The sequence below is a fragment of the Amblyomma maculatum genome, chromosome 1, assembly GCF_055883805.1.
Source record: "Amblyomma maculatum isolate TAMU_Amacu chromosome 1, ASM5588380v1, whole genome shotgun sequence".
Lineage (NCBI taxonomy): Eukaryota > Metazoa > Arthropoda > Arachnida > Ixodida > Ixodidae > Amblyomma > Amblyomma maculatum.
The window spans coordinates 171,363,566-171,391,136 of NC_139344.1; the positions used below are offsets into that span (position 1 = coordinate 171,363,566).

The 27,571-nt window shown below is 44.3% G+C and overlaps 1 protein-coding gene and 1 pseudogene across 2 annotated transcripts in view; one reads left to right on the top strand and one right to left on the bottom strand.

The window, feature by feature from the left end:
• Efa6 (Exchange factor for Arf 6) overlaps window positions 1–21,570 on the top strand; it is a 279,435-nt gene extending 257,865 nt beyond the window's left edge. For both annotated transcript variants that reach the window (XM_084589581.1, XM_084589582.1), the window contains exons 12-14: window positions 2,582–2,726; window positions 4,450–4,593; window positions 16,666–21,570. In XM_084589581.1, the coding sequence (XP_084445707.1) occupies window positions 2,582–2,726; window positions 4,450–4,593; window positions 16,666–17,040 (664 nt within the window). In that variant the 3' untranslated portion in view covers window positions 17,041–21,570. The remainder of the gene's footprint in view (window positions 1–2,581; window positions 2,727–4,449; window positions 4,594–16,665) is intronic.
• LOC146204868 (uncharacterized) lies at window positions 13,110–16,318 on the bottom strand (annotated as a pseudogene).
• Window positions 21,571–27,571: the final 6,001 nt, after the last annotated feature.

Sequence of the window (27,571 nt, forward strand, 5' to 3'; positions counted from 1 at the left end):
TTCTTGATATACATAACAGCAAGAACGTTCATTTGATCTTAAACTTTGACATTCCTTATAGTGGCAGCCATAACAACACCACTGAATTCACTCACTGGTGTGTTTGCAGCAGAAAAACTTGCTTACACACCTGTGCTGTCATTTATTATCTTTAATTCTTTATGCAAGATTGCAGTGGAAGTGCTGTATTTGCAACAGTTTAGTAATCCCAGCCTGGATGATGCTTATATGGAAAAAGAGAACTGCTGGTAGTACCACAGCTGGCTTTTTACCAACAATTGTTTGGCTGCTGCATGGAGACCTGTCATACTGCTTAAACATGCAGTGTACTCATTAACCTACAATTACATGCGTGACCACAATGCAGTGCATTATAAGCCAAAGGCCATGTTAGCAGGAGACACTCATTAGACTTGTGCTGTGCTTCATTTGCTCGCCTGGCTATAGTAGGCACGATTGTAAGTTTAGCATTACATTGTGGTACATTGATCACTATGTGGCGTGGGATTTATTTGGAAGGTTTAATGCATGGTTAAGCGTTTGTGACTTAAGCTGATGAGCAAGTCGGAATGTCGCACTGGCTGTTGCTGTGCGCAGCGGTATCGTGGCGTTTATCTTCTGGTAGCAGAGTGCATTTGATTTCAGCCGTGATACTTGTGCACCGGAGAGTGGTTTCACGGTGACAAAAGAAAACTTACATTCACCATAGAGTGGTTTTACTTGTTCATAAGTAGGGCATTTTGGTGGGCATAGCTTTACCATTTTGTGAGCAGGGGCCCACTATTTCCAAAATGTCAATTCTGCGGCACGGCATTTCCGACTGCCCGATAGACTACTACTGTTCTGAATAGTAGCATTTTTAGGTAAGCACTGCAGCACTGTACCTCAGTGCTCCTTAGCATCTTTATCTAAATTAGTTTTGTAACATGCCGGTCATTTTGCTTGCCAAAGAGCACAAAAAGGAGTGTCGGCATAATACCTCTTATTGGCTCTACTTTTCCCCTCCACTCTCTGGGAATTTTATGTTTACTGTCCAAAAGATGAGGATGATGTCAGTGCAGCACAGGATTATGTAACGGTTTTACAGTTTGGCAGGCTTTGTCTAAAGTTGAATGTTAACCATATACAGCATCTGGAAGGAAAACTAGAAAGGTTTTGTTCCAGCCAGTGCCTTCTTTTAACATTTCGAGTTGTGAGGCAGTGGCGCTAATGAGCAATCTGTGTCGACGGGCTCACAATTATTAACTGCTTCAATAGCATCACTGATGGTCTGATAGCTTGGGAACAAGTTGTCCAAAATGTCCACTGCTGTGCAGGCATTTGATTTGATGCGAAATCGCTTTATTGATGTCCGAGAGCATGGTTTCAGCTTGGTTATGTATTGTAGGAACTTTTCCAGATATCCTAGGTAGAGCGTCAGGCTTCACCTTGGACAGCTGACATCACACTGACAACACATTCCCATTCACTGAAAACTTGTCATGTTGAATGATGTCCGTGGGACCGTAACGTTTTTGACAAACACATTCATTCAGGGGACGTACCTTTTGCTGAACTCGGGAAGTGAGCATCTCTACACAGCAAACACCCCTTCACCATGGCAACCAAACCGGTTTTAGGAGTAGGCATTGATTGGGCACAGCACACGAGATGTTTGTTTTGACAGTAATGCCACACCCATTCCCTGCATGCCTCTGCCATATATTGCTGTGGTGGTTAAGGGATTAAGAGCGGCTCTGCCAAGCTACTTCACAGGTACCATTCCTTCTCCTCTTTCTGCAGCTGCAAAGGAATGCTGCTTACCAGGTTCGTGCATGGCATATGACTTGAAATAGAAATATATTCACTGCTTTAGCCAACTTCTGCCCCAATGACGGGTCGCGCCGCATAGTGAAGGCTATGTGGGAAATCTGGCTTACATAGTTTTTCAAAAGGGTCTGTAGAGAGACAAATCACTAACATTTTTGGGGGGGATGGCACGTCTCCACTTCTCTAGCAGTTCAGTGTCTGATGGGAAAGAAAAAAAGTTTGACCTTTTTGTCGTTGCGCCTGCAGCTAGAAGGCAGCCTGTCGCATGTGAAGGTAGAGGCATCAGTCACTTGTTCATTGCTTGTTCATGCAAACACCGCGTTCCCGTACTTTCACACTGTGCGTGATCAAATGCTCCAAACAAGATAATGGCTCACTTCAAAACTTTGCTACCTGCATAGTCAGGCAGCTTGAGAACACCACCTTGAGCATCATGCATGTCACATCACTCCATATGAACAGCTTTTGTGCCAAGTTTGAAAGTACTGCTTTTTACAACTGAGAAAAAATTAAATTCTGGGACTGAAATACACTCCTTTTGCAATGCACTGAATGGCCTTACTGTACAAAAGCAGCCCAGATTGCTCAGAAGTGGGGCCATGCCATCGTTCAGATTGAACAATTTGGAGGCTGTGCACTTGGCGGTAGTCGGAGCTAGAGGATCTTTCATTGTTTTCATGAAGTTTGAAGCTGAGGGCACATACAGAGGCCCCAAAGTGGATAACAGTGTCATTGCTATTAGTGATGGCATTTTTCTTCTTTTGTGTTGCAGCGATGCAAAGGAGCTGCAGAGTTGGGTGGATACACTCAATTTTGTGACGGCCAGTTTGTCAGCACCTCCTCTTGCTGGTGCTGTGGGCAGCCAGAAGAGGTTTCAGAGGCCCCTGCTCCCTGTCAGCCACACCAAGTTCAACCTAGTATGGCCTTTTAAATTTCTCTAAGTACCGTAAAAGCCTGCATATAATATGAGTTTTTTTTTTTTTTTTTTAATTTTATGATGTCAGATTTGCACCTCGTACGTGAATCTGATATATGGGGATATATGTGAATCTGGACAAATTTCAGCCTAAATTCGCAGTTCCAGCCTTGTTATTGACCCTTTGACTGTCGAATATCCCAAAAAAAGATTCACCCCCAGTGTCAAATTTTTTTAAATGCTATGTGTTAGCACAGTACCCGGATGGCAAAAACGTCGCGGGACGGAATGTGGCCGCAGTACCCATACGGCAAAAACAGTCAAAGTGTTAATCAGCGCTATCAGAATCAGGCTTCCAGCCAGAGGAAACACTATCTAGCGGTGGCATCTGCTGACTATTTCGATGGTTTCGGTTTCACCATGCTGACCCTGCGATTCTTGTGACTACAGCATGATAACAATGCCCGCGATGCACAGGTGACTGGACGAAGGTCGATTACACCTTGCATGATGTAGGCATAGCGAAAGGATCACTCGGCATGTTGCACGAGTCTCTCGCAGGCCTCTCCAACCGTGCTGGCCATGCCTTACAGCCGAATCGCGGATGCTTGGCTAGCATTCCCAGGGTCGCGCTTTTGAAACATGTGAGGTAATAAAGGCATTTAGAGGTGCCGAAGAAGAATTTCTACAGAAAAATCTAGCAAGGGGCGCTCGGCAGATGATACACCAGCTGACAACTATCGCAAGAGCACCGAATCCAAAAACGCGTCCAGGGCGCGTACGCTGCGCTACAGGGCACGGTGCTAGGCGCCAGCGGGCGTGAGTGTGATGCATGGTGGTCAGCCGTTTGTGCGCTGCTGTGCCATGTCCATGCTGGAAGTGGCCAACTGGTTTTAGAACAACCGAAGGACCATGTGGTTTTCAAGATTACCAGGGCCAACGTGAGCTGCTTTTTTCCTTATGGTGCGGGAAATTCCCTAATCAGACATGTTGATGTGAGTGTGGGAGCAAACCAGCACTGGCACATGAATGTGTGTGGCACTGTTTGACGCATGGCACGGGGCGGCGTTCGACACGAAAGCATGGAGTGCTTACGCATCTTGGAGCAACTATGAAATGTAGTGCAAATAAATACTTTGGTTGATCGTTTTTCACTTTTTCCCATTTTCATCATTCCGAAATTATGCCTCATATTATATGCGGGTTTATATTACAAGCAGGTTTTTAGAATGCTGTGATCAAAAGCAATAGACCCTGTGTGTGTTTGTGGGTTCCTCCTTAAGCACTCTACTTCGGTTGTCTGCGCTTTGAGGGCTCAAGATATTGCAGTTATCAATCCCCTCTGCATCTGAGTGTGTACGTGCAAGTTATATGGCAGCTTCACATTTACTTTAATCGAGTACTAGTCTGTTCAACGATGTTTAAACTCTAGAGTTATGTTATTTTATCATTGCACATTGTGACTGCAATCTCTGAGCTTATTTTGCACTAGTAAAGTCCTTTTCTTTTCTCTCATGAGGGCTCATTAGCAAAAAAGAAAAATAAAAGCCAAAAACCACCAAAAGCACAGAAAGCATAGGGGAATGTTTTCTTTGTCTTTTTTTTTTTTATTTGTGGTGTTGATTGGTGAGATATTAGTAGCACTGTATCATGAGTGTTTCTGTTGTTCAACAATTGAGGATATCTTTGCCGCACCTCATTATTTATATTGATTATTTTTCCAGAGAGAACAATTAACTGACCATGAGAATCGTATAGTTTGGCTTGAAAAGGAGCTGGAGGAACATGTTGCCAATGCTCCAGAGAAAGGTGCCAAGTCTAGAACAGTTGCTGAGTTCGTTGAGAAGGAGTCTTTCTTGCAGAGTGAGGTAAGTCTGGCTTATAAAGTGGTACACTTTCTTTCCTCTTTCTCTTTGTGGTAATGCGTTCTTGAGCTGCACTGTTGTTCTAAGCTATTTTGAGGTATTTTTAAAATCATAGCCATTTGTAGTGCTGCTACCAGAGTGGTTAAGCTTGATAGGTGTCATTTTTTGGCCTAGGATGTACAGTCTTTGTCAAAAATATGCAGCCCAAAGGGGTTTCCTTCTAACCCCCTTTAACGAGATTTGTTGTGCATATCTAGCACTTGCAATCTCTCATGAGAAATCTTCTGCTCACCTTTATCAAGTATAGGTATTCCAGGAGCGCTTGCAGGAATCCCATTAGAGCACTTAGAAGCAAACTCCTTGGGCTGTATATTACAGGTTGTACATTTTATAGATGCCCCAGGCTCAAAATACAAAGTAAGTAAAATAGTCTGTGGAGACCTTCTGCTCAAACTAAATGATGAAGAGAGTGAAAAGATCCAAACATCCAATCTGTTGGACGTTCCTGTGACTGTCACTGCACTTCGATTATTGAATATTGTCTGTGCGGTGATTTTTAACTTGGACTTCCTCCACATCACCAAGAAAAAAATACTAGATGACCTTGCTGACCAAAACATAGTTAATGTCTAGAGAATCACTATCTAAAACGACATAAAAAAATCCCTACAAAGCATCTGATCCTTACATTTAATGCAGGCACACTATCTGAACCAATACAGTAAAAGCTCGTTAATTCAAACTCGAAGGGGCCGAGAAAATTGTTCGAATTAAGCGGAGTTCGAATTAACAGTCGGGCACTGGAATGAGCGCCATCGTGGCCCACCGTGCTGGCCGAGCCCACATGTTGACTCATTACCATGATTAAAGAGGGCTAGGTGCTACTGCACGTTTACGGAGGGCGATTCCGATAATTTTTGCAATTTAGCCGCAACGGCGAATGAACGGGACTAATCGGTCAGTCATGCGCCGCAAACAAGAACTGGAATGCATTCGTGTGAGTAGCGAGCTTCAAAACATGTTTATTTACACGGAAAAATAATCGGTAATGTGCGTTTGCTTGCATTTCTTGTGCCGCAACTCCACAAGCATCGACTGCAGCTTGCGCAAGAGTTCCAGCGCAGGATCCGAGTTCTCATCGGCGGAGAAGTATCGTGCAGCGAGATCGAGCGCTGACGCTACTTCACATGCACTAGGGGGTGGCACCGGATCGTCGCCTTCGTCGGACTCTTCATCGCTTTCAGCCGTGTTCGCCACCCGTGAGCCCTGTGGAGCACATGCAGCCGCGATTATATCCTCATCACTCAAGGGCCCAGACGTCTCCACACCGTTGTCAACGTCAACGTAGGCTTCAAAGGCGACACCCTCCGACAAAGCCGCGTAGCCACGGTCGAGCACGACGGAGTCACCATCAGACGAAGCCTCCGCTACCTCCGCGCTGCATGCTTCTGGGGCGTCACCGAAGCCACACTTGTGGAAACAATGTTTGATAGTTTCCGGCTTGACGGTATTCCACGATGATGCCAGCATGTGGACAGCTCCAAGCAAATCGATGTCGTACGACTTTGCCACTGTCCAAACAAAGAAGTCTCTCTAGGAGGTGGCGCCTGTAAAGCGTTTTTAAGTTCTGAATAACTCCAAGATCCATAGGCTGGAGCACAGAAGTCGTGTTTTTAGGCAAAAATGCCAAGTGGATCGCTGTCAGTCCACTCACGTCACAATGAGCTGTACAGCTGTCCACGAACATGAGAACATTCCTGTTCTGTGCAGCGAATTTCCTGTCTAGCTTGTGCAGCCAGTCGGTGAAAATTTCCCGTGTCATCCACGACTTTTTGTTTGCGGTGTAATAAACAGGAAGAGTCTTGATGCCTTTAAAACAGCGAGGCTTCTCTGCCTTGCCGATCACCAGCAAGCAGCACGGTTCCGTGCCCGTCGCATTTGCGCACATCATGACGGTGATTCTTTCTTTGCATCTCTTTCCGCCAGCACAAGTGTCGCCTTTGTAAGTGACGGTCTTGTTGGGGAGCAATTTGAAATACAGCGCCTTAAATACATCGCTGAGCGCATAATCAGCGAGGAGTTCCTTCAGTTCACTGGAGACCCACTGTTCACACGTTTCCTTGTCGACTTCAGCTGGCTCCCCACAAACGTTTCTAAATGTCAGCCTGTGACGCGCCTTGAAACGCGACAGCCAGCCTTCCGACTCGCCGAACTCGCTGATGCTCATTTGGCAGGCAAAGACTGCAGCCTTCGCAGCAATTATGGGCCCGCTTAACGGAATGTTTCGGCTGCGAACTTCTTTTATCCATGCCATTACGGCACTCTCCACTTCGGGATGGGCCGACGTCCGTAGCCTTTTGCGAGAGGGCTCCATAACGTCTTTACGAAAGACAGCACTGATCGATTCCTTGTTCCTGAGATACGTTGACAACGTGCTCTTCTTGATGTCGTATTTTTTGGCTATATCCGTCTTGGATAGGACACCGCGTTCCACCTCACTCAAAATCTCCATTTTCGTCTTGAGGTCCTTTGCCGTGTATTTACCGCGGTTTGCCATGGCTGTCACAATCGATCAGTCGTCGCTGGCAAAGCGGTGAGGCAACGAAAACAGTAAAAGTTGGACCACCGCGGCACGAACAAATGCACGACACCGACAACTGCGTTGTGCACACAACGTGACCGCAGGACAAAAAGAAAACAGGCTTGTCAAAAGCGCACCCAGCAACCGCGGTGCAGCCAAAACCTGCAACTGTTTGTGCCGGACCGTTGGTGTGATGGAGCCTGGTGGCACCCGGCAGCGAAAACCTGCTATGGCATGCACCGGAATGCTCGCTGTGACTGTCGAATGTGCACCTCGTCTCGCGCGCCCGGGCAGATTTGAAAGATTTTGTTTTTTGCGTCTTTAGTAATCTTTCTGCGCATTGTACACGGTATGGGCCGACTTCTGTTTGCAAGGAGCTGTGTGAGCCACGGGCTTTTAGTTCGAATTAACCGTTGTGGATACTGGCATGTTCGAATTATCAGGCGTTTTCTCCTATTGAAATACATAGGGCCATGCCGGGACCTGAGCGTCAGTTCGAATTAAACGCAAGTTTGAATTAACCGAGTTCAAATTAACGAGGTTTTACTGTAGAAGTTAGATACCAAAAGATCGAAGTCCGTTATCATATATACCAAATCTCCACAGATAATATCAATGTCAGAAATGTGGCCGTGGTTCACAGAGTTGCTGCGGCTATAAGACATGTGCAAGATAATCTTTAAAAGCACGTCTCACTGGCAACAGTGCCTCACTGAATGAACTGCAAAGGAGACCGCTCCTCATATTCCATGTCTTGTTCAAGCTAGAAGGAGAAAAAATAATAAATCATTGCAATAAAGACCAAGAAAAACATGTCGTTCAGCGAGGCTAGTTCACTTGTCATAAAGAAACCCGTTCATATTCACGGCAAAGATAACTATGCGGTCGCGGTGTGCGCGAGCAGAGCACCCAATCGTAGCCTGGCATCCACCAAGACTGTGTCTTTGGAGCCTGGGGTAGGGTCATTTAAACCTCCCTAGGCAGAGGCAGCAAAGGCTGCCCTGCCAGCTCCGAAAGAGAGCCTACTGGCCACCAAGTCAGAAGTTCGCAAGAATTATGCTCAGAAAATAAGGGGGGAGGGGGGTTCTGACACTGTAACCCCCCCCCCCCCCCTCCCCTGCTGCGCCGTATCGGATTCTGAGTCTTAGAACACTGACCATTTTCATTCGCTACGTTATTTGTATCGTGTTCATAATAATAAATAAATCACTACGTTCCCTGATATTGTTTAAACCAAGCTGACACTGTGGGTATGGGGTACGTAAAGGCCAGATACAGAACCAAGTACACCCAACAAGAAGTGGTTATGGGGGCTGTTTTAGATGACCCACGGGGGAGTGATCATTTACCTACAGTTTTAAAGTTATCACCCTCTGCACCTATCATTCCTACAAGGACACTGCACTGGAAGCTTCACTTCACTGAGTGGTCAGTTTTCAGTACAAACACCCTATTAGAAAACAAACATTCTGAAGAGCTGACTATATAAAAATATTAATGAAAAATTTATAGTGCATGCATAATATCAGTAGCAATAGTAGCTATCCCACAGACATCAGAACTTAGACGGAAAAAAAAAAAGAAAGCACAAGGTATAAAAATGAAACAAGAATGTAAATTGGAAAAGAAGCAGCAAAACAAACCAGTGGGTATCCTCCGTAGGTACCTCATTACAGAAAGCTTGTTTGAAAGGGCTAGAGACAGAACATGGTACTTCTGATGAGATGCAGGGAAAACCTCATGGCAGGAACATGTCTTATGATGTAGGAGTTGGTTCATAAATTCACTGGGGACAGTACTGCTTTCACATTGGCAATGCTGACAATGCCTGGTTCACAAATATTTGAAGAACAGACCAACATTTTGGGCGAGCATTTTTCTATAAAGTTTTGAGCTCATCCAACTAGACACAGACACTTCAAAAGCACAAAACAGTATAGTAGAAAAAGAAAAACTTATCTATGGAGCAAAGCATGGATGAGGACTACAGCCAGCTTATCACGTTGCTGGAAATAATATCATCATCCTGTAAAAAGAGACAGCACAAGCCCAAATAATGTGCATTACACTATGTTCGCCCATATATCTGAAGCTGTTGTAGAGGCACTGTTAAAATTCTCGAATAAAATACAGATGATTGAAAAGGCACTTGAGGTATGGAAAGAAGCATTTATAGTAGCGACCCTTAAACCCAGGTAACAATAAACAAGTCCCAGCAGTTATATGCTGATAGCCCTCAGCAGCTGCATTTCAAAACAATACATAAATTGGACATAAAGCTTGTTCTGCCACTGATCACCTTTGTCAGCCTAAAAAACAATGGAGGAGGCCTACGATAGCATGTGTAGTCTCTGTAACGTGGTCTAGCAGAACTGGGTATCTGTGGCAGGATGGTGAACTGCTTGAGCAATTTCCTGATAAACCGCTTATTATTCTTTGTTTGCTTAGGTGCAATCTTTAATGCTGTCTAATTTAAAGGTGCTATTCTAAATTTGGAATTAGAATTGTTGGCATCGGCTTGAAAGCGATGAAAGAACCACACTTTTTCACAGCCAAGATGGATTCCCTAGTAAAAGTAAAGGTTTAGGGGAATCCAGCTTGGGGTATTCCCCGAAAGATATTTGATTAGCTCAAAAATTTATAATATATTCAGTTTACATAGATCTCCAAATAGCATGCACTTCCTCCAGCATGTGAACCTACTGAGGCGAATACAAATATAAACAAGATGTCCATTCGTACAGACTGAAAGAGATTCAAATCTCTGCAAACAATAAACGAATTAAAACAGTAGTCATTTTTTCTCGCTTGGACGAGGCTTGCAGACTGACCCTATGCTGCACCTGAACCAAGCTGCGTTGCCTGTTAAATAAGAACAGATTTTTAGGCATCACTTTTCATTACTTTTTTGCCACATATGGACAACACAAAGAAAAAAGCTTCCCACGCACTTTAGGGCTTGGGAACTAATGTTTAAAAAATGCTGGGGGTATGATAAGGCATGTCTGTTACATATCTATCGTTCTTTGTAACACTAAGTTAGAATATGAGTACATAGTATATGGCTCAGGCAGAGTATTCTACTTGAAATGGCTAGACCCAGTCTGTAAGCTTGGTGTACAGTTATCATTGGTGCTTACAGAACATCACCAATAGCCACGCTTTATATAGAAACCAATGAACCTGCCTTGAAAGATCGAAGAACTGCATTTACTTGCACTCACTTTCTTAAAAGCCGTTCTTTGCTGCCCTATCAACAGAAAATGCCAATTCAGAACAGTCAACAACAATCCCCAGGCAGTTAAGCCACTGCTCTTGCATTCCTAAGGAGAATGCCAAGACTTAGGCTAAATGAATGAAATATCGAATGCATACAGTAAAAGTTCATTAATTCGAACTTCACGGCACCCGGGGAAAAGTTCGAATTATTAATTGGCCTCAAAAAGATGCTGACAAGAACCATTTGCATTACTGCAAATGTACTATATTTATTTTATTTACTCGCCTAATGAACCCACCCACCCCCGATTTTTGCCTAACAATTTAAAAAAAAAAAGCATCTGTCCTTAGCGTTTTCCTTGTTTCTGCCTTCACAGTCCATAATGCATTTCTTGGCAGTGCACCAAGATGCTACTCAGTGATAACATTACGGTGCGTTTACCTTTTGACGTTAGCTCTAGCAATGGGGTGTGGGGAAAGGGGGGGGGGGGGTGTGAACTTGGCAGAATGCCAGCGCTTGTCTAGTTGTGCAAGCCTCGTTTTCAGTATGTTCACCTTATCATGACATGGGCGATTGGGGTCAGCACAGTCTACTGCCTCTCATTCATTGGTACACACCATAGCAGAAAACGCCTTTTGAAGCGAACAATGCTAAAAAGGCCAGTGTCATGATAGCTGTTGACCGCATGCTTCTGTTGACAACTGATGGGTAGAAGGATGGAGGGCTCGCCCATCCGAAGTCATAGCCTTTCATGGGCGTTGGCTGGGACCGCACCGACAGTACTTATCCGTATTTCCGAATTAACAGGGCTCGAATCAACGAGTATTTAGTTGCAAGTTTCGGAGGTTGCGTAGATGAGAGAGTAGGCCCCTACCTTCTACCCTACCAACCCCTACCCCTACCCTTCGGCGGCGCCGGCTGTCGTGCCAGTCATGGCGCCATTGAGGCTTTACCCACTCTTTCATGGTTTTACCTGGTTCCACATTCTGTCCCTGTTTCGATGTGCGCAACCTCTAACTATGCCGCTCGCGGAGGTTTTTTTTTTTTTTGGCCACGTGCTGTGTGCCAAGCTGCCAAGACACGGTGGCGCATAGTTCGAATTATCCGTAGTGGAACCGACTCTCATTCGAATTAATGGGCTTTCTTATAAACAGATCTCTATGGGGTATGGCCAGACCAAGTAGTCTAGTTCGAATTATCCGAACATTTGAATTATTGAGGTTCAAATTAAGGAGCTTTCACTGTATTTCTCCAAGATGTGAACCACTGCCACTGTGGTGTTCTTTCCCTTCAATTTGTGACCTCACATTAACACACCTTTAGAAAAATGTGTATGCTGCATAAGCACATATTTACAAAAATATCTTGCACAGAAAGGAAAAAACAGAAATTGCTCTTCATTTTATAGGCTGGTTTAAAAGCTGAAATCCACGTAGGAAGTGCAATAGTACAAATAAAAAGTGAGAATGCAATACGACTGCCTCAGTATGCAACAACTTTCACTGATAAATGCTATGCTGTCTGTTTTGCTGTAGAGAAAGTAACAAATGAGCATCCTCGATTGATAGGAAGCATCGTACACAACATAGTAGTGATATGCGCTGTATGAGAGAGAGACAGTAGAAATAAAATTCAGCATGCCACGCTGGGATTGCTTGAAGTTAGTACTCAACAAACTGAGAGCTATGTGGCTAGCTGCTTGGAACACAATAAGCAAACAAGCTGCATTCTGTAAAGCCCATCTTAAAACAGAAATCTTGTCCACATCATGAACGTTTTATCGAAATAATTTTGTCTTCTACGCATAAGACACACACGCACACACACGCGCACACACGCTTCACTTCTCAAAGCTAGAAAAATCTATTTGTGAAATGTGTTTAGGTGATCACGGTAAATCACATTTTAATTTATGCTCGAAACTTGAAGAACTAAGCGAAAAATAATTTCCTGTATTTTACAATGAACACATCCCATTCCATTCAATGTTTCTTTTAGGGGAACAGGCATTTGTCAATTTTTATCATGTTTTTTGTTTCTCAAGAAAGACAATATTTCAAGATTTTCAAGTCAACTACAGTCGATGCCAGATATACCAAACTCAAGGGGGGTTGGGGAATAGTTCGATGTATCAGTGATTGAATATATAAAACACGCTGACAGATGAACCTCACTGTGTAACCCAGAAGTATGAATATACAGTGTGCCCACACTAGTGGCGTGCTTCCTGCAGCGACGAGCTGCTTGCTGGCACACTGGCAGCACAGTGCTCGCTGCAGAGGCAATGATCCGCGAGGCGTACAGGCACGCACTCGTGTGTGGAGCATTACCTCCCACCAAACTTCTAAAAGGAGAGCACAGTGGGCACACCTTCAAATGCGACTACCTGAACGCAAGCACATGTCAAATATATGGCAGTGACGGACCGGAGCGTCAGAATTTGCATTGCTCATGTCTCACACCGCACTGCAAAAGTGCCGTTGGATTTAGTGTTTTCATCAAAGCTGCAGTGGACATTGCTTTGAAAAAAACTATCGCAGAATATAAGTCTAATTCAAGTGTATAAATAATTCAATTGAAATCAGGGTATTGTTCATTTCCATGTCACCTTCAGCACTGAAGCGTTCCACGCGAGAGCCGCTGCAATCCTTCAATCCCGCACAACAACTGGTGCATCCGGTTTCTCCGCATGACAGCAATGTCGCGCTGGAAAAAAAAACAAAAAACGCCATACCGAAGGTGATTTTTAAGTGGACGCAAAGTTCAACTCATCCCTCAATTTTACAGTTTTAGTGCTGCCAGCAGGTGCCAAGGGCCGCCCAGCCAACACGGCTCCATACGCGAAAAAAGTTTCTCGGAGAGCTGTTAAAAGAAGCACTCCTTGGAGGGGCACGGAGCACAGTTTGTTATATTGGATGTCCACGAAACGGGAGTTAAGGGGAGATGCTCCTCGAAAACACTTTTTCTTTAATATTGAACCTAAGGTTATGAAACATTGGCCATTTATAGAATTTTTAATGCTGATTCCAAATATGTTTTTACTTTCTACATATCTTTATTAGTTTTTGTGTAGAAGTGTCTGCAAAAGCACATTATAGGGCCTTTTGTGCACACTTTTGATAATGAAATGCATGTTTAGACCAGCTTGCAATGGCTCATTCTGCTGCTTTGGTAATATAGTATGTCAAAAGCTACTTCAAATTTATTCATTTTATCCTATAATTGTAAAAAATATTCAGGAACACCAATGTGTATATTTTGGGCACCATGTGTCAACATTCTGAATTTTTTTCAAAAAAAGTTGAGATTTTTTATAATCAGGTAGATAACAACATTCTACACACTTTGAAGAGGCTGTGTGCAAAATTTCATCCAAATCTGACTACTGAAAGTACTTGAAATTTGTTGCACAAAGTGTAAAAAATGCTGAAAACTACGAATGGAGAAAATTGCATTTGAAAGTTTCAAACATCTGTATTTTTTCATACACACAACAAATATACATGAAACTTCTTGCCACAATAGATAAATAAGTCGCAAACACTGCAAAGTTCATCAGAACTCCCCTGGCCCATAGGTTGACCCCTCGAGATTTTCTCGAATAGAGTCTGTCAGTCGAGCTCTCTTCACCATGTTATGGCGATGCGCTCGGGCTTCAGCAGTCTGGCGGAGTGACATTTTTTTCACTCTTCTCTGGTCCCGGGAATCACCCAAGACACCAAGCTCTTTTGGTGGCAGCACACCAAGCTCCTCAAGCACTTGTTGAAAGCTTGCGTGTCCTCTGTTATACCATAAAACAGCAATGGCAGTTGCTGTTTCCACAGCAGTCCTGGAAGCAAGCCTGGTCTTCGGGCACAGTAGCCAGATTTTACTGTTCAGACTCTCTGCCGCATTTTGGGTCTTCCCCTGCAAGCAGCGAGTGAGTAGCTTCTCGTCAGTGAGGCGCTTGTATATGGGCAGCAGAGCTAGCCCCTGTGCCTTTGTCAAAAGTGGGGTGTGGTCCGGGCGCTTTGGCCCGTTGGTGCTTGCACCACGATTCCACTCCTTCGGGGCAGAACTTGTGGCTGTTGGCATCATTTGTGCAACAGGAGTGAAAATATGACGCCCAAATGGCACGATACATTTTCTGCAGATCACCCCTGTTGCTTGTGATAGCAATTCAATAGTAGTTCTGCAACTTCTGAATCTGTCCATCATTCAACTTCTCACCACGTGGAAGAGGTGTCTTCAACATCCGAAGTGCAGTGCCTAGGCGCTTGGCCACATGATTTGTGCAATCCTCCTTCTCGATGGAGATTTCACCGTACACTTCTGCGTGAGAAACTGCACTAAAAGCTTTACTGTCCCCGTCACTTAGGAATTTGGTGAAGCGCAGTGGTGTCTTCTGTCAGGGGGTCCGCTTCCATATGCGCACTGCTGCCTCCGTTTCCATGGCGTGAGAGGAGCATTCGGTATTTTTCTCGCAAACCGGACCATGGAACGCCTGCCAGATTTCTTCTTCGTCGTTTCCTAGGTCTTGGTGACAACTGCACGCAAGACAGAAGTTTGACAGAACCTCAAAATCGAGGCACAAACCACTGTCTACAGACACAGCAGTGCCAACACCGTTATGGCTCTTGTGGCCCCGTTTCTGCCACGTACCGTCAAACATAACGGCAATATTCGTGTCACTCACCATTTTTTTGGGGAAAACCCTAGCTAGCCCTCTCCATGTTTTCTGCCACTGTTTTCATGGCCGCACCATGAACTTTCTTGCCGATCGCAGCAAAGTTCTTGTGGTGTAACGGGTTTGGCAGGCCAAGAATTGCACAAAATCGCAACAGCTGTTCGTGCCCGATGCCAATCGCGCGCGCAGCCACCACCACCTTTACGTTGACGGCGAAGTTGTCACGAGAGCTTCCACTTCGATAGTCCCGACTTCCGCTGGCGCTATCCGCAAGTTCACCGGGCACAACTCAGCTCGAGGTGTGCACAGCAGAAAGCACCGATGCTGGCCACTCACTATTTCCACAATGCAGCTCAAGAAAAGCCGAAAGCCCCTTGCGCTTTTCCACCGGTTCGCGTACCGCAAGGGTACAGGTGTGGCATGTAGGGCAAGCAGCACCGCTTACCAGCACCGTAAGCGCACTAATCTCACATATCGCAGCACTCGTAGAGTATCGATGACCGCATGCTGCACTATCTTCCTTGAAAAGTCCAATCTTCACCTCCGAGGCGCTCACAAAGTTCACCGCGGCATCGATCTCGTCTGAGTGCCCGTTGGCCTGGTTAGGGCTAGCTTGCGTCGGGTGACTGCTTCCCGCTGCAGTTTTCCGGTAAGGTCCGCGACGGCGTCCTCGGTACGGGTTCTTCGACCGAGACTTTCGAGCTCGGAAGTCGCGCTTTTGCGTGTCGCTCATCGCGAACTCAACAAATGCGAAAAGGCCGCTGAAAAGAACTAGCAGAGCACGATGTAGCACGATCGAGACGCTGTAGAAAACGAAAGCAGGAGGTAGGCTTCGCCACAGCATCGTATCAGTCCGGGTCAATGGCGGCCTCTTCAGAGCACCACGTGATTTAAAAGGTCCAGTAGGGACGCTCGAAGCGTGCGCGGAAAACGTTTTTTTTATTATTTTCAGCCGAGATACGAAACTGCGAGAGATGCTATCTACAAGAGAAAGGCTTACTCAACCTCTCCCAGCAAACGGCAATGGCGGGTGACGCGGTGTTCTCAAGATATAGGCGCACGAAAGTTGACGATTTGCGCAGAAAATAGCACTTTCTCGAGCCATCGTGGTTGAATAAAATGGACATTTTACTAACTTCACGATCGAATTTTGCCTTGATATTTTAGAAAGTTGTAGCTAAATGTTCAAAGATAATTTTACAGGCAAAAACTCAAAACTGCAAAATTACTCGGAAAACTCGCTTTTTCGACGCGCATCTCCCCTTAAATAAACACTAACACCACTCCTATAGTTTAGCATGGTACTACTTTCAAGGAGGCATTTGAGCATTCGATATAAGCAATAATTCAATGTATCTGGATTTGATATAACCGGGATTGACTGTGTTGGTATCAAAACATTTAGTCACTTAATGCAACAGACTATCTAACTATGTGTTTGGTGCATGATAGCTGCAGTTGCTCATGCGCAATTAACTAGCCTCTCTCATCCCGCGATTTCCTAATTATCGGTCTGTTCAGGAACTGATGGGGCAGTTATTCTTGAATGATATTTTATGGCGCATGATTTGGCGAGCACAGCTGACAGTTTTTGTGTATTGCTTCTAGCTCAAACGGTACCGCACCTATGCCTACCTTCTGCGCTCCAAGATGGCACAGTATCCCGAGCTTGTGCCAGCGCTTGTGGAGACGAGTATTGGTGAAGTGGATGAACCGGAGCAGAACCATGGCAGCTGCCCCAACAGCCAGCCATCGCCATCCTCTCCATCTCGGACTAAGCAGCCTGCTCCCTTCCACAAGGCTCTGCCAAACTTGCCTGCGCTCGGCTCAAATACGCTAGTTTCACCTGCATTTGCTGTGCCAGCTGCAGCCAGTTCTTGTTCACCGCGAAGCTCTCCCGCGGCTGCGCGGAACAAGCGGATAGCCCAGGATAGGTTCAGCTACAGGACGGCAGTGCAAAAGGGTAATGACATGAGCACGTAAGGTGCACTGTGTTGGCCAACTGTGCCGGTCCAAGCTCCATCATTGGGCTAGAGTAAGCAGGAAAAGCGACATCTAATCGAATAAATAGAACCATGGTGCGCTTCTATGCTTAGCTGCCCTGCATAGCTAACTGTCTGGCACGTGCAGGCCAAAATCATCGGCTAAAACTTTGATGATCAAGAGTGGTCTGATCAGATTGCTCGTAGACTTCAAAAAGGCTGCTTCAGAATGGAAGTTTACAAGTTTACTGTGGCCTGCAAGTTACAAAGGAAAGCAAGTGGTATCTTTTGGTAAACATACTGTGTACATTACTAAATCTATGTGCTGCACTAGTGAGGCACTTTAAGGAAAGCTGAATTATCCGGTTTACCTCCAGCTGTTTTGTAGCTTTTTTGTTATTTATGTAGGATCTTTCTGTTCTTTTGAAAGATTTTATTTTACAGCACATATGCACTCATTATGTGTGTGAGTGAATGTTGTTTGGAGGATTCTTTTATTTAGCATTCTTGTTTTTGAGAAAGAATTTTTTGGGGCACTCACTGGTGTTAATAACTGTACATAGTATTTTATACATAGAACATGTTTATAGTGAGTGCTATATTTAAGGTGAAATCATGCCAAACTATGAGTGCAACTCTCTTTAGTGAAACAATTTTCTCCACCTTCTATACTCTATACCTGTGGCACAGGGTGGCAGGTATATAACGAATTGTCCTAAAAGGGGAAAATTGGGAGACAAGACAGAGAAATGGAAATAGGCATATATTGTTCCAATCTTTCAGATACTGTGGCATGCAAGCAATCCTAACATTCTGTTTGAATGACACAGCTGCATTTCTTTTTCTACTTTTTTTTTTAAATTTTTTCACATACATTTAATGCACATTGCAACCCCATTCCAGAAGACTAGCAAACGGCCTTGAAAAGGCTAGCAGGGAACTTGAGGATTGGGACCAACTTTCAGGTGCGCAAACATGTGAAGAGAGTCGCATACCAATAGTGTTAAATGCTGCAAACCTCTCACTAGGAAGCTTTGAAGTGTATGTCACCCAATCCACAAAGAGGTTTTGGAATCAAGGAGTGCTTAGAGACATTATGATATGCGTTGTGTGAGAGTTCACTACTAATTTTTCACCCAGGCATAGACATGTGAACATGAATCCTGCAGGCAGCCTCTCACTTCGTTTTAATTTTTGTTCTTTGTTTCTTTAGAATTGTCATTTGTACAAAAATGGTAGCAATTTTCTTTTACACAAATACTTAACTTGCCACTTTTTTGCTTTAAATGTTGTGGATAAGAAGGAAAAAGCATTATGATTGCCTGTGTGGTTTCTTTGTATTGTGCTGCCAGTATTGCCAAGTCATGCTGCAAATTTTATTGCTGCATATCTGGACTTTTTGGGGAGTGTGCCTTGAGCATAGTGTACCATGGAAGGAGGGAATACAGTGGTAGGGTTAACATTGTCAATCACTGCATCGTTTTAGGCCCTTCTTGCTCATAGTGCCCAGCATGATACTGAATCAGGACATGCTTGTCCCAAATATGTGCACTTATCACCTCTTACAGGTATTTATGTGCACTTTGCGCATTCCTGATGTTCCTTTCCTAGTGGCCATGCTGCTTGTTGGTTTTCTTTTAGTTGCTGTTGCTGTTTTAGCGTGAAGTCATGAAAACTTATTAGTAGCTGTAACTCCTCTTTTAATCCTCTTTCTGCTTGTAAAAAGAAATTGAAAGAATGCTTGCGCGTTAATGTGTATGGGACTTCTGTCCTGCTTCTCTGCTCGATTGCTACAGCCAAAATGAGCCTTGTGGAAGTGCTGAGATCTTTTCTTTCTTTTTACTTTTTTGCTTTTTCTATGCCATACCTTGATTGGAGGCACTTTTGTGTGCCTTCAACCAAGGATTACCCACTGTGTTGCAATCAGAGAGGAGCACAAATAATTCGCACAGTCGCTTGGACCAAATCAAAAGTCACAAATTTTCAGAAGCTTCTAATATGTGTAATTCATACCATCAGCTCATCCTTAGCAGTCGGAATAGGGTGAGGCTTCAGTTTTCTGTGGTTTTTCACAGTGATAGCTTGGCTGCATGTTCTCCACTGTTTCTTTTGCATTGTGTTTGTTTCTGTGTATGCCATTTATCTGTGCCATATGTGTGTTGTGCACAGGCAATAATTAGCTTGCCCCATGCCAGAGATGCCCGCAAGGCATGAAGGAAGTGCTGCCACTAAGGTCTTGTTGGGCCCCTGGACTCAGTCTGAGTGTTCTTCATGCTGTTTGCGCTTTCTATGAGGTGGCAATGAAAAAAGTTGGAAACTCGTTGCAATCAGTGTAGTAGCCCGCAAGTTTTCCTGACTAGTCATCAATCGATGCCAGCTGTTCACACATCGAATACTTAGAAAGCATCACTGTCTTCATACACAGTGGTGTTCCAGCAGTTGGCTGTGTATCAAATGTGTGACTGGTTCCACAGTTAGCGTGGGCAGCTGTAATTATTGTGAAATGATAAGAAATGTGGAATGACTGGAGCACAGGAACAGATGTGACCATTCGATAAAGCGTGTGTGAAGTGAGCAGTGCTTTATGGGTTCAAAGCTGTACGGTGCACATATTTTAGGAATCAGAAACTTTAATTTACTAGAAATGCAAACATTTAAACTGAAAACTGACTGACTGTGTTCTCACGAGCAGGATGCATATGTCTGAAGGTGCGGCATAATGGTGTCATTACTTTGTATTTGTGGTTGCAGCATATTGGGCGTGCCACTGTGGAGCATCAGTGTTAATGTCAAGGTGATACTCACTTAACGTTTCGGCCCAAACCACTTAGTGTATGCAGAGCTCTTGCTGCAGGAGGCATGTTAAAATGCCATTTCAATAAATTAAGGTTCTCGCTGTAGCCTGTTTTATGCATATTGATTAACACACTTCACTATGGATGATTCTGCAGTAAACTGTAGCTGATGTCAGCACTGCCAAGGATGGCTGACAGGTTACCACAGCTTGCCCAAGTGCTTGAAGAAAAAACCCATCATCTTGAATATGCAGATATGCAGTATTTAATTTATATGTGTTATACGGAGTATGTGTTTTGCCATTTATTCTATACATATTCATTATTTTAACATTGGAATTGTAACTTTTGCTCAGGATGCACAGAACATGGGATTTGCATAGCTTCTGTGCATCATGTTTATTTGCACTTGTATGAAGGACAAGATCTTAAAAGAGTAAAGACTTATGGGCACCATGTCGATGGCTGGCTAAAGAAGACAAAATTATTGAAATTTTATTATAATCCCACTCAAGATTGTGCTGGAAATGTGAGAACACCAAGTGCTTCACTCTGAACATCGCTTGTGGCTGTTATCACCTCAGGCTGTCATTGCCTCAGTCTGACACTTGCAAACTTTAAGGACATTCAGTTTCAACTGCCCCACACTTAAGCTTGAACCTTGTCCTTACTGTAGCAAGCATACTCCAGTGTGAAATTGCAGATTGGCTTATACGTAAAAAGTTTGCTGACCTTTTGCTGACTTTGTTAGTCTATGTGAGCGCTGTTTGTGGAGTCGTGTGTGTACTTCAATGCATATTTTAGTTTGTCTTAGGGTAAGCAGTAGTTGGATAGTACGTTCTGATTTTGAATACCAGCGCATGATTATTTAAAAAGATGTGCGCGATAAAAAGTTATGTGACAATACCTTGAAAGTGTTGCTATATGAAAGGAACTCCTGGGGTTGTTTGCTAGTTAATTTTATATCCAGGACTAAAATTTTTCATGCCACAGTCCATGATGTCTCATAGGCTGAAGCAGTCCTGGAGAATTGCTCCATCTTCAGAACTCCTGGTGTTGACGAACAGTGCATGGCACTCTTTAGCTGAATTATCAGCGCTGGATGCCCCTGCTTGCAGAAGGGTATTTTCACATGGCATTGGGTACTAAGATGACCATAAAGGTTCCTTACTTAATTGGAATGTTTTTGTGGGATATTTACTCATTTCTATCTGCGTGCAAGCGCACTCTTCTGAGCATAGCCTCTTGCAATCAGTTTTGTCGGCACTGCTACAAGAGAATTTCAGGCTGAGGTTTCACTGTGGATTGCATCGTGTGGCATGAGCTCTTGGCATTACACGTGCACCTCAGCATTGGGGTGGCAGGTGCTACGGATTGAATTTAGCAGGCCAGCTTACGATCCATTTTGTGCACTTGAGGTTGAGCAGTGTTCAGGGATCAAACCATTGCTGGATTTTTCTGCTAGTAAAAATGTCACTAAGCACTTACATTAAGAGTGAGTAGTGCACTGGCCAGTGAGAAAGTTTTATTTTTTTTCTAACTCGTCTAGGGGTTCTGTCAAATACCAGATGCGAAGGAATGCCTTGTCGTCTTTCAGACTAAAGTTGCAACTGATGCACATGTTAAGTGGTAGCTGTACTGTGCTGGGCAGTTAGCAAAAGTATATGGCAAAATAATTTGGAAATTTCAAGATGTAACTTCTCAGTGAAAAAAAAAATAAATGAAATGAAATGAAACTTTATTAGACCACTGGGTTTCACTTGGCCTTGAATAATATTGCAAACATTTAGGGAAGTTTTGACTTGTTCCTGGGTAGATCGGACAGAAATAGTTCTAATAGTGCAAGAAATGGTTAAATGTGCAGTATCGTGAAGACGCATGAGTAAAATTTTTTTCTAGTAAAGTGCTGTTGTGCTGCTGTGCCCTGTTTGTGTAAAACTAGCAGGATGGAATGATCCATGTTCCTTTTCTTATAACTGCATTTTTAGAAGCAAGAAGAGTGCAACACCTTTTGTCAGTATCAGGAGGGAGACCAAGCAGCTTCTCACGGTTTCATCAGTCTAAATATCAGTTCAATACCTCTCTGACACACAAGTATACAAATGCAAGCTGGAGTTCATACGAGCAAGCCACTGCTGGACTTCTTATATATTCTTGTGGTGGAAAGAGGACTAGCGCTTCTCATCTCCTTGAGAACTACTCAGCCTGGTGGCCTCAATGGTGGTTACTTTACTCAGTGAGGAGGAGCTGGCATTATCTATTCCCAGCCTGGGACTGAAAAGGAAAAAAAAAAATTGCGAGTGCCAATCTCCAACAATATAACACAAGCGATTCCTTTTAATGTTTTGCATTTATCGAGGTGCACTCCTGAAGCATCGGGAACTCGATCCAGAAATGGCTGTACAAACATGCTGCCTTTTGCATGCATATGCCACAAGCTGGTGTGGAGACCACCAGCAGAATTTGTTTTGTTCCTTAGGCACTGAAATTTTGTTGAAACAGTGGGTGAAGGCATGGTGGCACTCACCTCTGTGTTATGCAGCAATACCAACACCCTCAGGGGGGTGGGCAATGAAGGACTAGAATCAGGTGCATCGGAAACCATGCTCTTGGCTAAAGCCCGGGACGTTGCGTTCAGAAGCACCGGGTGTATTTATATTTTCTCTCTGCAATAGTAGTTTCATTGAACGAAACATACCGATGAAAGTTATGCGCGAAAGTCTGCGTGCCCACCATGTTTTTAGCATTGCAGTTATAGAAAGTGGTGGTAATGCGTGCGGCCACTGTGCCTCTCCTATACTCGCACGCACACTAGCATCTCTAGCTTTATACACCAGTCCAGGCACACCGTGCTCTGCTATCGAAGCAAGCCTTCTGTGAGTAACATTGTACTGATGATGACACGACGCTGACTTGTGCTGATGACTAACTTCCAAGTTCAAAGCTGATTGTGATAGCTTTGTATGCCGCTGCAGATAGCTTTGCTAGCTGGGCTCCCACCGAGCAGTAGGATAGCATCACCAAGTTTGTACCGGACAGTGCAGCCCACGCAGGTTTGCAATGGCCTGAAGGTGCTGTCGAGGACCAGCCTCTGGGATGTGCATGCATAGAACGCGCTCTGTTGAAGGCAGCAATTGTAGGTGAGGTAGGCATACGTCATGTGATCTCCTCTGTTTCTAGTTTGTGCAAGGTGCTGGATGCCTGGCAGAGCTGATACAACTTGCGTTTGGTGAACAGGATCAAAACAATTCGCTCATAGATGTGCAGTGTCTGTTCTCGGTACAGTATACGCACCAACAGATTGGCTTGCTTGAAATGCATGCGCGCCCATCATGACTGTGCTCGCAGTAGTCATATTCACTTTATGTCCACGGTCGTTGGAGTCTTCATTGGAGCCTCCCGGGGTCGGTTTTCGGATTACCATGATTAACTGATGGCATACAGCATCTAATGCAGAACTCTAGCTGACGATCGCGAGATGAGTTGCATGTCGCTTCAGTTTGTGTACATCGTTCACCCCATTGTGTCGCTCTTTATATTAGCCACTGGCACGATACTCTGAAAACCTGCTCTTAGCAGCAGGATGAAACATCGTTCTCTGAGCTGCGGATAAAATTTGTGTCCACGTTCATGCAGACAACCAACCACAAGTGAAGGTCTGTGGCTGCGCACGCAACGCATCGCCCCTCGCGTTTTATTGCGCGGTACATTTTCGAAAACCTAAACAAGAAAGCACCACTTATCACAATTGCATTCCCAAGCCAAAGATGCGTTTGCAAGCGTGCCATTCTGGCTGCTGTGGTAAACATAAAACCTGATGACTACAGTTCATGCACCGGTATAATCCGCGCTGTTTGACATACGCTGGCTGCAACAGATTGGCCGCAGTGTTTCGAATGCTTGTCGATGCACTCTTTCTGGCCACGTTACACCTTCTCGTCAACCTCTGCAGTTTCAATGGTGTCAACCTGCATTGCAGACGTCGTCTCTTCTCCCGTCTCATGGTCAGCGTGCTCATTTTTGGTTCCCAGCCTGCTTGGTGGCATCATACTTTGCGTGTATCATGTTGAGTAACCCCGCTTCTTTCTCTTCTCCACCCATCTTGCGCTTGTAAACTAAAAACAGCTAATTTAATCGGGAGTTCTAGGAGTGTAATGCATGTGATGCTCACGTCTCGAGCCCAAACACATAATGCGTGGCCTGCAGTTGCAGCTATAATAATGTGGTCCAAGTAGACCATATTGCTAATACTGCTTCACAGTGCACTGCATGGAAGCTATAATGTGGGTTCATGTTCATTTCATTTAGCACAAATGGGATAAAGAACACAAGTACAGGCGCAGCTTTTTTTTCTTTCGTACTGCCCTGTGCGCTAAATGAAATGAACATGCCATGCCACCAACTAGCCAACTAGTTAACTATTTTGAAGTATATTTGGTTTGTTTGGCAGAATTACACTGCTCCTAGTCCTTGACCTTTTTTCAAATTGATAACAAAAAAAAAAAAAATCAAATGCTCGTAGCAGCCGCTGGAGCGGGCTACAGGTTGACACCATCTCTACATGGCTCTAACAGTGCATGTGTATTAACGGTGTTATCGTTTTTTAATCGTTGTCACATCTTACATTGTGTCTCGATTTCCCAACCCTGCAAGTGCTTAGTGCGTGCCTTAGAATGGGTAGCGTTTGAAACTTTCTGTACTTTGGCTTTCGCGCACGTGTCCACTGTGCGTGCACCGTTTGCTGTCTTTATTGCTGTTTGTGCTGCGGAGGAGCACTGTAACTTTTTTTTTCCCCCGTGATGCGCTAAATCTTTTCCAGGGGATGCGATCGCTGTTATCTTTGTTGAGTGAAGCCACCGCGTGAGAATGAAAACTGTGGCTTGGAATCATGGAATCATTCTGGACAAATAAACCGTTGTCTATGAATAACACCTGCCCTTTGATTTATGCATCGTTTGCACCTTGCTTCGGAGAAACATTTGCTTGGACCTCGTTGTGCTCACCTTCACTTCCGCGTGGTATCCTCTGGTGCGACAAACTAAATTTTGAGTGCTACAGTAGCCATCAGCTTTCAGTGTGTTGAGAATGTGCTCGCATTATGTGACAAAACGTTCAAAGCGGCTGTGAAACTCTTATTGAGCACAGTAACTCCACGTTTCAATGAGCATGTGAGCCTGATATAGCTACTCTAAGGCAAAGCATATGCAATCATCCTTCATTATGTTTATTTCTTGTGCTTTTAGTATGCCCATCCTTATTTAGGGCTGCTTTGGGATCATTTCCACTACGGCGCCACTCTGCGGCTGTTTTCTGAATGGATCAGTTCAGTTCTACAAACTCTAGGTGAGAAAGAAACTGGAGTGGCAGAAAAAACTGTGCTGAGCAAGTCTATGCAAGTCTCGCTATTTAGCCGCAGTTATCTGATTACGCATACAGAAAAAATTTTAAGCATTGTCCCTGGGTCCTTGCAGTGCCGACAGCAACATATAAACCCATAGGAATGATGAAAAAAGAAAGCCTCAAAAGGGCTGTGGAAAGATTTTCAGTCCCTGAAAACTACAGATACAGATGCTCAATAGCTGTCTGGCATAATGCATTCGTCGTGAAATTGATGCAGTGTGTGTACTTTGATTAGCAATGCACCAGAAATTTATTATTTGTTGCAAAGGACTTGAGCAAGAAAAAAGGGCTTTGAGATGGCAAATTAACAACACGCACTCAAGTTCACATAAATGCCTTTGTGTTTCTTTGGTAGTTTTCCACATGGCATACAATTCATGATTGGTAGCTGTGCATTTTCTCGTGTTTCAATATAGGCGCACGAAGATGCCTTTGCATGCAGAAACCAAGGTGGCCTACATATACGGCAAAATTACTTTTTAAAATTAATTACGTTACTAATTTCTTTTCTAAATATTGCACAAATGTAATTATGTTGCTAATTACCGCTCTCCAAAAATAATGACATTACAATTACTTTTGTTGATGCAATTTTAAAGTTTAGGTTTTCATACATGCAGAAACAAACATATAAGAGAACCTCTTTCCAGACTAGACATGCACATTCATCTTCCCGCCAAAATTTCATCCCAGCCAACTATTCCCTCCCTCTTCTTTGCTACTGCACGCACCATTGCTAAGACAAACATGGTCGAACACTCGTTAACTTTTACTGCCCTCTGGACGCAAACAAATGGCAAAGCCAGTGTCTTGCTGATTGGAGCTGTCTCACTTGCATACAGCAAAGTGTGGTAACATGTTCATACAGCACATCCACCTGAGTGTTACCTTTCTAGAGCATGCTGCATGCTTATGTTATCTCCCATGTAAAAAAATTTGAGATACAATAATGCTCGTTTTTGAATCATTATTGTGCTGTAGCGATTCTCTTTTAGGTAGCAGTCCACTCTCCTTTCACATCAAGGTTCTGAACTCAATGGGACCATCATACGTACCCTTGAGATCAAAAAGGTAGACACTCCCCTGCTGCCTGCCAAAGGCATGCGCATAATTTTCAAGACTGCAAGGTTTCAGACGGGAGGTGCAAGGGTCCCTGTGTATTTGACTCCTGTCTCATGCCCCCCATATTAAAGAAGCTGCCCAAGTTTGCATTTTTCCCCAACTCGACCATGCCATCAGGTTTCATCACATATACAACTTGCTGACCAATCGCACATCCAGCAACTTCCATGAGCAAAAGTGAAATAACCTCGAGAACCAAAACATTTAGATGTCCACGAATGGTCTCAGTATCAAACATTTTCTGACATTCATAAAACATCTGCTTGCCATTTACAAAAGATCATTTGTTAGTAGACATCCACTTGAAAATTTTAAAATATGTGATCTGAATGGGACTATGCACATTGTAGGTGCAGCGGTGGCGTAGCAGTAGAACATCCGCCTCGCATGCAAGAGGACCGGGGTTCAAATCCCGTTTCCGCGCAATTCTCCACCGGATGAAAAAAAAAAAAAAAGATCCGCGTGTCGATGGAATTGCATAAAGAGGTTTGGGGTGCGACCTGATGCCGGTGAACACCTCCGGCAACGCACTCCCTCACCAGAACAGGAGTTTGCCACCCTGGTACAGTAATTGGCCGCAACCTCCTATGATAAGCTCCATAAAACCCCGGCCTTCAGTCACCAGCGGCTGCGGAACAACTGACCACGGCGGCGGTCAGACCTGTGACGCAGCAGGGGGTGCTAAGAATGCCTGGCTCCGCTGGACAGGCCGCCATTGGAAACTGACCCTGGCAACATTTAATGCTAGAACCCTAGCTAGTGAAGCTAGTTTAGCAGTGCTGTTAGAGGAACTAGAGGGCATGAAATGGGATGTCATAGGGCTTACTGAGGTTAGGAGGCCGAATGAGGCATATACTGTACTGAAGGATGGGCATGTACTGTGTTATCGAGGTTTACCAGAGAGGCGACAACTAGGAGTAGGTTCCTTGTCAATAAGTATATAGCGGGCAATATAGATGAATTCTATAGTATTAATGAGAGGGTTGCAGGCATCGTAATTAGGCTTAATAAGCGGTATAAACTGAAGGTTGTACAGGCCTATGCACCTACATGTAGTTATGATGACCAGGCAGTTGAAAGCTTCTATGAAGATGTAGAATCGGCGATGCGAAAAGTAAAGAGACAGTATATTGTACTAATGGGCGACTTCAATGCCAGGGTAGGGAAAAAGCAGGCAGGAGACAAGACAGTAGGTGACCATGGCATTGGCTCTAG